At 64.5% G+C, this 12546-nt stretch overlaps 1 protein-coding gene across 2 annotated transcripts; it reads left to right on the top strand.

Annotated features, from left to right (window-relative positions):
- The first annotated feature begins 281 nt into the window (after window positions 1–281).
- SIPA1 (signal-induced proliferation-associated 1) lies at window positions 282–11405 on the top strand. Of its 2 annotated transcripts, none has more exons than XM_046644890.1 (16): window positions 282–373; window positions 2732–3485; window positions 4117–4244; window positions 4333–4509; window positions 6312–6486; window positions 7169–7272; window positions 7543–7700; window positions 7790–8399; window positions 8674–8948; window positions 9647–9865; window positions 9982–10093; window positions 10188–10296; window positions 10383–10484; window positions 10576–10630; window positions 10850–10928; window positions 11019–11405. In XM_046644890.1, the coding sequence occupies exons 2-16, from the start codon at window positions 2816–2818 to the stop codon at window positions 11163–11165; spliced, it is 3120 nt and encodes a 1039-aa protein (XP_046500846.1). In that variant the 5' UTR covers window positions 282–373; window positions 2732–2815; the 3' UTR covers window positions 11166–11405. The 2 variants fall into 2 exon arrangements, with proteins under 2 accessions (XP_046500846.1, XP_046500847.1); XM_046644891.1 differs by having other exon boundaries at window positions 287–373; window positions 2737–3485.
- Window positions 11406–12546: the final 1141 nt, after the last annotated feature.

Raw genomic sequence — 12546 nt, 5'->3', positions numbered from 1 at the left:
GGAGGGCCCAAGTGCTTAGCAAGAGCGCATGAACGGGCGCAGGTCCTAGCACCTGCAGTGCGACCGGCAGGAGCTGGACACTAGGTGTCCCGCTCTAGCCCTCCGGTTGGTCTGGAAGGCAGGCACACTTGTTTGCGGTTCCCAGCCAAGGGCTGGGCTGGGCCTGGCTCGTTTTGGGCTCCGGGGTGGCCCGAAGTCCCCGCCCGCTGCGCTTCCCGCCGCAGCCGGCTGCCGGGCTGGCCCCGCCCCCTCCGCCGCGGCCCCGCCCCCGGCAGGGCCCCGCCCCCAGGCGGAGCCGGCGCCCGGAGCGGTAGCGGGAGAACAGGCAGCGGGACCCCAGCGCGGGAGGCGGCCGCCGGCGGGAGCCCCAAAGGTACCGGTGGGAGAGGGGAAGCGGAGGCGCCGCAGTCGGGCCGGACGGGGGAGGTGGCGGCCTGGCGTGGGCCCTCGTGGTGTGTGTGTATGGGAGGGGGGTCCTCGCCGCGTCCGTCGCCGACGCCCTCCCCACCTCCCTGCTGGCGCCAGCTCCGGTCCCGAGTCAGCATGTCCGGTCCCCTGGCTCCGGTTGGCGGCCCCCACTCTCTCCTCTGCGTGACGGCCCGGCCCGGCCGGTGTACGGGAGAGTGGATGCGGCGGCCCCCAGCTCCCCTCGGCGGCACTGGCGACCGTCCCTGCTGCCAGCTGTGTGCGGGACCCCCCCCCGTTCTGGGGCTCCCCTTCTCCCTGGGCGCTCTCTTACCCAGCCTTTGCACATTGCCCCCCATCCCGGGCCTGGCTTGGGAGGAAACATCTGTCGCGCCCCCTGGCAGTAGAAATGGGGTCATGACCTCCAGATGTGCTGGGAAGCGTCCAGCGCCTCCTCCTGGGGCAGCCAGGCCTTCCGGATCCGTGGGGGCGGGGCCGGCCCCCTCCCCCCCGAGTGACACAGGCCGCGAGGAATGTCCTGGCCTCAATGGACCCTGTGTGAAGCTGCTGGGTGGGGGGCAGAGCTCAAGAACACCCCTCAAGGCAGGGCCAGAGCCCGGCACCGGGCCAGAACAAGAGGCAGCCCGTGGGCTGTGCGCGCACACACACACAGAGCTCAGCCCACACAGAGCAGGAGCTAGCACAGACCCCTCTCTCGGGTCCCCTCTAACCCCCATCACACACACCACAGCCGCGGCCCAAGAGCTTGGCACATGGAGCCAGGCCTGCATCTGCCACCACACACTTAACACATGGCCAGCTTCATTCGCTTCCCCCACCTTTCAATCTCCCGGCAGTTTTGGGAGAGGACAGGGATGGTTAACTTCATTTTAGAGATGAGAGAACCTAGCCTCAGGGTCAGTGTCAGAGCTTGTCCTAGGAGAAACTTAGGAACAAGGCAGTCTGAGCTTTGCAGGCCTATCCTTGTTTCGTTCTGGAGCATTAGTTGAGGGGTGCACAGAGCCCCTGCCCCCACCTCCTCCTCACCCAGCCTCACACAGTGTCACTGGGTGACACACGAACACCCACCAGCAGGTGTCTGCACCCCTAGTGGAGGGTCCCCACATCCCTCCCGCAGCTGCCCACTCCATCCTGGGTTCACCTGGGGGTGGCTTCCCTCAGGTTCTCACACCACCTTTTGCACTTGCCCCTGGCCTCGACACATTTCCGGACTTCACAGGTCTCTGGGGCCTTGCGTGTCTCAGTTTTACATCCTGTGAGACCTTGAGCCTCAACCCAACCCCCAACTCACACCACAGCTACACACAGCATAGGAGGGGGAGGTACAGCACTGTGTAAGCCCGGGAGATCGACAGACCCATGTTCAAATTCTTGCTGTGACAGAATTGCTTTAGGCAAAAGCATCTCCTTATCTGGACCTCACTTTCACCATCTGTCACATGGGGTTCAGACCTCCTTGTCAGCATCAGTGAGGCCAGGTAGGCAGAGGTCCCCATGGGTCTCAGTTCCAGCAAAGGGGCCGGGTCAGCATGACTCTCTCCCCTGCCCCCAGGCATGGCCACAGTACCCTGCCAGAGGGTGAGCCCAGGCCTGTCCTTCAGGCCAGGGTGACTTGGGTCCTATTACTGAGCTGGTGTGACCCCAGCACCTTCCTCAGGATGTGGGGTTGGGCAGGGGGCTGGGCCCAGAGTTGGGGCCACTTCCTGTGCTGAAGGAAGGCTTCTTGCTGTGCCTGCTGCCCTGCCAGTGGCCCTTGGATCCCCTGTGTCCTTGAGGTATTGAGGCTGTGAGGGCCAGGGCCTTGAGACCCAGGCTCTGGGTGCTCAGCTCCTGAGGGATCCTGGAGGAAGTGGGAGGGGCAGGGAGGAAGGTCTCTGGGGACAGGACGTCCTCCCTTTGTCAAGTGAGCAGGACCCAGACACCAGTGGCCCCACGGGTTTTCCCTCCCAGATGAGACAAATCATCTGTCCGGTTGGGCCAGGCTTTGGAGGGGACCCTCACTCTGGGTCCAGGACAAAGCCAAGGTGTGGAGTGAGACCTGGAGGCCCCTGTCAGCCCCAGGCTGCCCAGGCTCACAAGCCTCAGGGTCAAGGCCCCGACAGCGTGCCCCGGGCCCAGCCCAGCGCTAAGCTGGAGGAGGGGGCTGGAAACCTCAGCCCCAGGCAGACGAGGAAGTGGCCAGGAAAGCGGAAGCGGCTTTGATGGTCACGGAGGGGGCCGGAAGCCAACCGGCGAGGTGGAGGACGGGGCGCGGGCCGGGTTCCTGTTTTCTCAGGCCCCTCTGAGCAGCCCCCTCCTCCGCCAGGGCAGGAGCCGGCCTGCCGCCGGGCACCGAGCACCCGTGCCCGCCGATGCGGCCCGGCGCCCACGCCAGGCCCGCGGCACGCCTATGTGGGCCGGCGGCGTGGGGAGCCCGCGGCGGGGCGCCGCCCCCGCGCCCACCGATGACCTCTTCGCCCGCAAGCTGCGCCAGCCCGCGCGGCCGCCGCTGACGCCGCACACCTTCGAGCCGAGGCCGGCCAGGGGCCCGCTCCTGCGCAGCGGCAGCGATGCCGGCGAGGCCCGGCCCCCCACGCCCGCCAGCCCGCGCGCCCGGGCGCACAGCCACGAGGACGCCAGCCGGCCCGCCGCCGCCACCCGGCTCTTCACCGACCCGTTGGCCCTGCTCGGGCTGCCGGCCGAGGAGCCCGAGCCCGCCTTCCCGCCGGTGCCCGAGCCCCGCTGGTTCGCCCACTACGACGTGCAGAGCTTGCTCTTCGACTGGGCTCCGAGGCCGCGGGGGCCGGGGGGCCGCGCAGACGCCCGTTCTGGAACCCCCGCCCCGGCTGAGGACCAGACGGGCAGCTCGGACCTGCTGCTCGAGGCGCCTGGCTTCGTGAGTGAGCTCGGCGGCGAGGGCGAGCTGGGCCTGGGCGGACCAGTGTCCCCACCTGTGCCCCCTGCGCTGCCCAACGCGGCTGTGTCCGTCCTGGAGGAACCACAGAACCGAAGCTTGGCCTACAGCCTGGAGCACGCAGACCTGGGCGCTGGCTACTACCGCAAGTACTTCTACGGCAAAGGTGAGGGGAGGGCTCTGTCACCCGCAGTGCTCACAGGAGGGCTCATGGCTACTGTCCCCATCAAGTCCCGGGCCGTATGAAGAGTCAGGCTCTGCCTCCAGGCCACAGCTGCCTCGCTGGGCCCAGCTTTCACCACCTCCTGGAGGCCAGCCCCAGCCTCCATCCACAGCCAGGCACACCCTCTGCCTCCTCTGGTTCATCCTCCTCCTGCTCTGGGCTGGGGAGAGATTTCCCATCTACATTTCCGTGAGGTGAAAACTGAGGCCTGAAAACCCCTGCCTCCGGGAACCTTGCTCTCATCAGTGCCCAGATGGAGGGGGCAGACATCCTGGAGAAGAACGAGGGCATGGGGGGCGGGCACGACGCCATCTGGGGCCAGGGCCAGGGCCAGGTGTGATAGGGGCGGGGCCGCAGGGGGGCGGGGCATAGGGCCGAGTGTATGGGAGCAGGCACCAGTCAGGATTCGCCTTGGTGGGATGTGGGCGGGGCTGCGGAGGGGGCGGTACTTAGTCTAGGATCTGCGCAAGGTGAGGAGATGCGACCCGGGGCGGGACTTAGTGATGGACGTGGTCGAGCAAGGGTGGGACTGCCTGTGGGGACAGGACCGGTCATCGACGACCCGGCCCCCCAGAACACCAGAACTTCTTCGGACTGGACGAGGCGCTGGGCCCGGTGGCAGTGAGCCTGCGGCGGGAGGAGAAGGAGAGCAGCGGAGGGGGCACTCTGCACAGCTACCGCATCATCGTGCGGACCACGCAGGTGAGCCGAGATCGTGGGGTCAGAACGCGGATTGCCTCCTCGGCAGCCAACCTGTACGGATCCCGAGAGCTCTTACATCCCTCCTCAGCTCCGGACCCTCCGCGGCACCATCTCAGAGGACGCGCTGCCGCCGGGGCCCCCGCGGGGCCTGTCCCCAAGGAAGCTTCTGGAGCACGTGGCGCCGCGGCTGAGCCCGACCTGCCTGCGCCTGGGCTCAGCTTCACCGAAGGTGCCACGCACGCTGCTCACGCTGGACGAGCAAGTGGTGAGTGGCCGGGGCGTCCCCAGCCCTACAGTTCGACCTGGTGTGAACCCAGCCTGCCCAGCTCCCAGCTGCCCAGCCCTGACCCTGATCCTGGGCTGGACGATGACCCCAGGAGCGCATGTTTTTCAGAGAGAGGGCATCAGAGGTCATCTGGAGCCTTGCCTCTCAAAGGAAGGTCTGTAGGCCAGCAGCATCCACATCTTCTGGGAGCTTGTTAGAAATGCAAGTCCTTCCCTCCCCTGTGCGGAAAGCTGCCCACTGGCCCTGATTCTCTTCCTGTGTCATTCAACATCAGTCATTCGACAAACATTCCTCACACTGTCTTGGTGCCAGGCCCCAGACTGGCTGCTGGGGACATGTCCAGACCAGGTGCTGTCCTTGAGCTCACAGCCAGGTCGGGGAGAGAGACCCACAGAGAATCGTGGAGCAGGATAACAGTGAAAGGGGAATGCTGAGGGCTCTGTGGGGCACCAAGGGAGTGCTGACAGCCCTTCTTTGGTGAAGGGGTTAGCATCATGGAGGAAAGGCAAGAGCTTGAGCCAGGAAGAGCAGGTGTATTCTGGGTAGAAGGAACGACTTGTGCAAAGGTCTAGAGACTGAAAGCAGGTCACACTGGGGTCCTGCAGGCAGTTCAGTGTGGCTGGAGTGGAGCTGGGGGGGAAGGGGTGGGAAAGGCTTGCATTTAGTCCTGAGGGCACTGGGGAGCCATGGAAGATCTGAGAGTAGGTGCTAGACGGAAGGGGCAGGGAGGCCAGGCCTGAGGGCTGTTGCAGTTGTGCAAGCCAGACCTGGTGGCAATGATGGCAGAGGTGAAGAGGAGGTGGCAGTCCTGGGGTAGTAGGTAGCCTTTGTCACTAACTGAAAGGTGGAGGTGTTGTGAGATTCCCCAGCTTCTTGGCCCCTGGGAGTGGTATTTTTATGGAGTCTGGAACCCTGGAGGATGGGCGGGATGGAAGAGTCACAGGAAGTGAGGGTGCTGAAGTGCTGGAAGGACATCCAAGCAGCTGGGTCTGGAGCTCTGGAGAAGGGCCTGGGCTGGAGGCAGAGACCTGAGTGTCATCCCATGGAGACAGCTACTGCAGCCACTAAAGACAAACAGCACGGGTGGAGAAAAGGCCCAGGCACGAGATGGTGGGGTCCCTGGCTTTCAGGCAGAGTGAGGTTCCCGTTGTCCTAAGAGCCAACTATGGTGAGAGGGTGCAAGTACGAGGCCATGTGCTCCTCAAGAGGGAGCCAGGGCTTCAGGGCTGGGCTGGAAGCGGGGAGGAAGGTGGGGACTGAGGCTGGAAGGAAGAAGGGAGGCCAGAGCTGCAGGGGCGCTGGGCTCGTGTGCACCAGCTCAGAGCACCCGGAGCTGTGCACGGTTAACCTCGATGGGAATGAGCCAAAGGGGACAGGAGCAGAGTGGGAGCCGGCTGGGGCGGGGCGCCCGGGATCCGAGGGAGGGGAGGACAGGCTAACCTTGAGATAAAGAAGATGACAATGGGAACATTGATTGGGATTGAGCACACCATGTGTAGGGTCCTCTCTGTGAATCTGCTCCTCTGTGGTCACATGAGAACCACCCCCCTCTTGGTCCCGTCCCACCTGTGACCCCATCTTCCCTCCTGGGCCCTGGGAGCAGGACAGACTGAACCTACCCGATAGGTGAGGACAGAGGCGGCTTGGAAAGGGCGGTGCTCAGAGCTACACATCAAGGCAGTCCAGCCCCGAGGCCAGTGTCCCATCCATTCCAGAAGGCCCAGTGGGGGTGGGGCTGGGGGACTGAGGCCTGTGCCTTCTGCCTGTACCCTGCCTCTCAGCTGAGCTTCCAGCGCAAGGTGGGCATCCTGTACTGCCGGGAGGGCCAGGGCTCGGAGGAGGAGATGTACAACAACCAGGAGGCAGGGCCGGCCTTCACGCAGTTCCTCACCCTGCTGGGCGACGTGGTGCGGCTCAAAGGCTTCGACAGCTACCGGGCTCAGCTGGACACCAAAAGTGAGGCCCAGGGGGCTGGGGGCGGGGGCAGGCTGCCTTGATGAGAACCAACTGCCTTGTCACTTCTCTGTCCCGTGTTGTCCTGGGGCTGGGGGTGGAAAGGGTAGAGAGTTCTTTGGGGAGGCTGAGGATGCGGGTCAGGGGAGGAAATGCCAAGCCGTGGGCTGGGGAGAGGGGCTGGGACTGTCCCCCAAGGGCCCGGTCCCCTACTGGCTGAGCTGGGGCCAGGAGGGTTTGGGGACGCCACCCCCTCCATACAACACGCATATTCCACCAGCCCGGCCTCCTGGGGAGCGCCCCTGCCGCCCTGGGTGGAAGGGCCCCTGGGAGGTGTTTCATGGAGCACCTACCTGCCTTCCACTCCTTCAGCTGCTCCACACATGCTGGTGCCGGGGCCAATATCTGTCCTCTCCTAGGACACTGCCCCCACCTCCCTCTTAGGCCATTTCTCATTTCTGTCGTCATTCTGTCTCAATGCCCCCCAACCCCAAGGCTGGAGGCTGGAGCCTGTGGGGGGAGGGGGAGGGGAACCGCGAGGCTGCCCTTGGACCTCCTGTCAGGAAGGGGTTGTCCACTTGCTGGTTGGGGACACAGAGGCTCCAGACTGCCGGCAAGGATGGCAAGTTCAAGCCACCCTGATTCCCCTTGGTCTCCCTCTGTGTCCCCAACTCCCTGGCCACAGCGGATTCCACGGGCACGCACTCCCTCTATACCACATACCAGGACCACGAGATCATGTTCCACGTGTCCACGATGCTGCCTTACACCCCCAATAACCAGCAGCAGGTGTGAGGGGGCTGGGGGTCCGGGGGGGGGGGGGGGGCCAGGGCTTTCTGGGGAAGCAGGGAGGGTTGCTGTGTGGGTGGCAGTATTTGAGCCTTCCTCTCAGGTCTGTTGACCCCCAACAACTCTCCCTGCTGGTGTCTCTCCCAAGACTTAGCACCCCAGGCCTTGTCCAGGGGCGGGTGGGGGAGCCACTGGTGCCCAGGCTCTGCCCTGCCTGAATGAGGAGGGACTTGGGGGGCCCGCTCACATCCCTTACCATCTAACCCCCAGCTCCTGCGGAAGCGCCACATCGGCAACGACATTGTGACCATCGTGTTCCAGGAACCTGGCAGCAAGCCCTTCTGCCCCACCACCATCCGCTCACACTTCCAGCACGTGTTCCTAGTGGTGCGGGCACACGCACCCTGCACTCCGCACACCTCCTACAGGTGGGCGCCTGCGTGCTGCCCGCTCTGCCACGGGGTCTGGCTTCCTGGACCCTCCCTGTTGCCCCTGACTACCGCCTCCCTCCCCGCAGGGTGGCCGTGAGCCGCACCCAGGACACCCCGGCCTTTGGGCCAGCTCTGCCCCCTGGCGGAGGCCCCTTCCAGGCCAACGCCGACTTCCGGGCCTTGCTGCTGGCCAAGGCGCTCAACGGCGAGCAGGCGGCGAGCCAAGCGGGCCAGTTCCACGCCATGGCCACGCGCACGCGCCAGCAGTACCTGCAGGACTTGGCCACCAACGAGGTGACCACTACGTCGCTGGACTCGGCTTCGCGCTTCGGCCTGCCCTCCCTGGGTGGGAGGCGGCGGGCGCCCCCTCGGGGCCCCGGCGCCGAGCTGCAGGCGGCGGGCGCGCTGGTGTGGGGTGTGCGCGCGGCGCCCGGGGCGCGGGGCGCGGCCGGGGCCCAGACGGGCAGCCCCGACGGCGCCGAGGTACCCTGCCTGCTGGGCATCTCGGCGGAAGCGCTGGTGCTGGTGGCGCCGCGTGACGGCCGCGTAGTCTTCAATTGCGCCTGTCGCGACGTGCTGGCCTGGACCTTCTCCGAGCAGCAGCTCGACCTGTACCACGGCCGCGGGGAGGCGATCACGCTGCGGCTCGACGGGCCCCCCGGCCAAGCCGTGGGTGAGGTCGTGGCGCGGCTGCAGGTGAGGCCCGGAGTAGGGATGGAGCCGGCTTTGGAACCGCTCGCTCCTGCTGCCTCCTGCCTAGGGGAAAGTCAAGGGTGCGGCCCCAGCCCGGGAGCCTGGCAGGGCTGGAACTGGAGCCCCTGGTCTCTGAGCCTCACGCCCTCATCGGCCGGCTGGTTGCTGATGCTCTCCAGAGTGTGCAAACGGCTGGGCGGCCTGGGACGGGGTCTCCGGGGCTGGCGCGGGGGCGGCCCCTCCTCGCGCAGTCCTCTCACGCCCCGCCCCGCCCCAGCTGGTGAGCCGCGGCTGCGAGACCCGCGAGCTGGCGCTGCCCCGCGACGGCCAAGGCCGCCTGGGCTTCGAGGCGGACGCCGAGGGCTTCGTCACGCAAGTGGAGCGCTTCACGTTCGCCGAGACGGCGGGACTGCGGCCCGGGGCGCGCCTGCTGCGCGTGTGCGGCCAGACGCTGCCCAGCCTCGGCCCCGAGGCCGCCGGACAGCTGCTGCGCTCGGCGCCCAAGGTCTGCGTCACCGTGCTGCCCCCCGACGAGAGCGGCCGGCCGCGCAGGTCAGGGCGCCGGGCGCGGGGAGGTGGGAGGAGCGGGCGGCCGGCCACCGCGCGGGGCTCGGTGCTGGCATTAGCGTGCGCTCTAGAGTCCATCTGGTCTCTGCTGCAGCAACCCGACTTGTTGCACGAAAGCATCCAGAGACAATGTAAATGAGCGAGTGTGGCCGTGTTCCACTCAAACTTTATTTATGGACACGGACATTTGAGTTTTATATGATTTTCACGTGTCGTGAAATATTCTTTTGGTTTCTTTCAACTATTTTAAAATGTAAAGACAATGCTTAGCTTGCAGGAGTACAAAAACAGGCACATCTAAAACAGAAAAGAAAAAGGCCTGGCGGGCTCGATTTGGTCCCCAGGCAGTAGTTTTTGGGTCTCTATGCTAAGAGACCCGCCTGGGTTATTATTTAAATGCTTACGGCAAGCTGTGAGGCCGGCACCATCATCCCCATCTCACAGATGGCGAAACTGATGTTCAGAGCGCTTTGCCCAGGATACACAGGGACAGCACTGTGATTTGAACCTACATCTGGAAAAATGGCCAGTAGCCAGGCAAACATTTTTCCTTGTTGTCAGGGAGTTTGGAGAGCTCTCCTCCTCCTGGAAGTGAGCCTCAGGCGCAGCTGGGAGAGGGGCTGGCCATGTGGGCTGCTGGGGGCGGGGTGTTCCTGCCTGACGCTGCCCCTTCCTCCCCCCAGGAGCTTTTCGGAGCTGTACACACTGTCTCTGCAGGAGCCCAGCCGACGGGGGGCCCCAGAGCCTGTGCAGGATGAGGCCCCGGGGTTGGTCCTGCTGCCCGCCACGAAGCAGCTGCTACATTTCTGCCTGAATAATGGCAGCGGTCCTCCAGGGCCTGGGGACCTGGCCGAGGAGAGGACTGAGTTCCTGCACAGCCAGAACTCACCATCACCCCGCAGGTCCGCCTTCTTGGCCTTCCCTCTCTTCCAGCCCGGTGAGGCTGGACAGGCAGGCCTCTGAAAGCAGGCGCCACGGGCCGCAGCGTCTAGTGCTGAGCTGTCCCCGCTCTCTCCAGCTCCCTGTCAGACGAGGTCCCAGTCCTGCCCAACACCACCCCGGACCTCCTCCTGGCCACCACCGCCAAGCCAGCCACACCTAGCACTGGCAGGGAGACTCCCCCCACCCAGGTGAGCACAAGCGACGCTCCGGAGCCCAACAAGGGGTGAGAGCACAGTGGTGATGGTGGGCATCACTGCATTCATACCCACTTCTGCCCCCCAGGATGGGCCAGGCAGCCCCACTGGTGATGAGGACAGGGGCAACCCGGCCCCGGAGCTGAGGGCCTCCTTCCTGCCACGCACCTTGTCTCTGCGCAACTCCATCAGCAAAAGTGAGTCTGGAGCAAGGTGAGGGATAGGAGGCAGGCGGGGGGAGGCTGGCCTGGGTTTCCCCGGCTGAGCCACCTCATGCCCACAGTCATGTCAGAGGCAGGCAGTGAGACCCTGGAAGACGAGTGGCAGTCCATCTCAGAGATCGCCTCCACTTGTAACACCATCCTGGAGTCGCTGTCCCGGGAGGGTGAGGCTACCAGGGCGCTGGGGGTAGGAGCCAGGATGGGGCTCTTAATTCCCTTTACCTGCCTGTCCAAACGGTCCCTCTGTCCCCACAGGACAGCCCATCCCAGAGAGTGGAGATGCCAAGGGAACGCCAAAGTCTGATGCTGAGTAAGGCTCCACGCCCCATCTAGCCCCCTCACTGTACCTAGGTGCCCACTGTCTGTGCCCACCCATTGGAGTTAAGCATTGTCCTGGGGCTCTGCCTTCACGGACCCCTAAGTTTGAGAAGACTGGGGTTGGGCCCCTCTCATTCAGGTGGGTCTGGGAGCCAGCCCACGGTGCTGCCCCCTGCCCTGGTCCCACTGAGTCCTGACCTCATGTCCTCAGGCCAGAACCCGGCAGCCTGTCAGAGAAGGTCTCTCACCTGGAGTCCATGCTCAGGAAGCTGCAGGACGACCTGCAGAAGGTGACGGCGTGGGCTGGGGTCGGCAGGGACTACAGGGCTACCCCAGGACAGGGGCGGGCCCCTCTGACTCCCGCTCCCCCGACCCCCTAGGAGAAGGCGGACAAGGCAGCCCTGGAGGAGGAGGTGCGGAGTCTGCGGCACAACAACCGGCGGCTGCAGGCCGAATCCGAGAGTGCGGCCACCCGCCTGCTGCTGGCCTCCAAGCAGCTGGGCCCTCCCAGCCCCGACCTGGCCTGAGCCATCTTGTCCAGCCTTGGCCTGCCCGCGGGCCTGCTCAGAACCGCCCAGGACCTTCAGGGCACCGGCTCCCACGGGGCCCTGGGCCTTCCTCAGGAACTGTCCCTGCGCTTAGGCGCATCTTAGCACTGCCCCCACTGCCCGGCCCATTATGTGGTGGCGAAGTTGCCCTTGCCACATCCCATCTGTAAATATTCTGTGCAGAAACCAGGACTTCAGGGAGTAAAGAAGCCACTGCTATTTGTGTCTGGTTGGGCCTTCATGACATGACAGGGGAAGGGCTTTTGCCCCAGCGGCTCCAGCCAAGTTCCTGGGACCAGTTAGATGAGCAGGCCCTGGTGACACTGGCTCAGGGTTGGGATGGCACTCACAGAGGGGTTCTCTGAGGCTAAGCCACCCCTTCGCTTCTCTCGCAAACACTGATTTGGTCTGTTGGGAAGCAGGTGGCCGCACCCCACACCTATTCCGCTTCATCGTCTGAGCCAGGCCCAGGCAGGCCCCTGCCATGGAACCCAAACTGAGGGGCTGAGATCAGGGGCAGAAGGTGGACCTGCAGGACAGGGAGAGACAGAGCTCAGGGGTCAGTGACAGCCTGACCATGCCCCCTTATAAAGGCCCTATCACCCTGCAAGGCCCTGGCCCCAGTGCAGGCCCCACCTCTCTCTGTAATCACTGAGCCCCCAAGCCTGGCACGCCCTTGACCACCTGGCCAGACCTTGCAGGGCCCAGTTCCAGTGGGGCTAGCTTCTCTGCCTTAGTTGCTTGGGAGATGTTTTCATGTCCCGGGGGAAATTAGTCCTTGACCCACTTCTCTTCTCACCAGGCCAGGCCCTTTCCCGTGAGTGGCATCAGCAGGTCCAAACGTGGATTTTGTCTAAACCCTTTGCTTTCTGGATCTGAGGCCAGACAGGGTACTGACTTGTCCAGCATCCCATGCCTAGTCCAGCCCCTTCCCCAGGCTGGCTGAGACCCAGGCCCTGGGCCCACTAGGCTTTGGTAGGATGAGCTAGGTTCTGAGCAAGTTTTGGGGGAATCTGCCTTCACGAAGGAGGTAATGTGAGGGCTGGGTTTTGAAGGTTGTGTAGGAGTTGACCAGGCAGAGAAGTCAAAGCCATCCTGGGTAGGACCAGTTTGGGGCCTAGAGGACAGGGATCCAAGGGCAAAGGAGCTGGAGCTCAGTCAAAGGGCTGTGAAAGGTGCACTGGGGATCCTGGACTAGCAGTTCCCGACACTGTGTCCCAGCTTTTAGCTGCTGTGAACTACAGTGAGGAGCCCTCACGGGGCAGTGTGGAAGGCTCTGGTCACTCTCTGGGTGTGTCTGCAGAAAACTCGGATCGGGTCCCGTGCTTGATAGATGTTCAGAGGGAGAGTGATGAGGTAA

This window comes from Equus quagga, chromosome 17 (genome assembly GCF_021613505.1).
Source record: "Equus quagga isolate Etosha38 chromosome 17, UCLA_HA_Equagga_1.0, whole genome shotgun sequence".
Taxonomy (NCBI): domain Eukaryota; kingdom Metazoa; phylum Chordata; class Mammalia; order Perissodactyla; family Equidae; genus Equus; species Equus quagga.
This window is presented reverse-complemented; position numbering and strand designations above follow the sequence as displayed.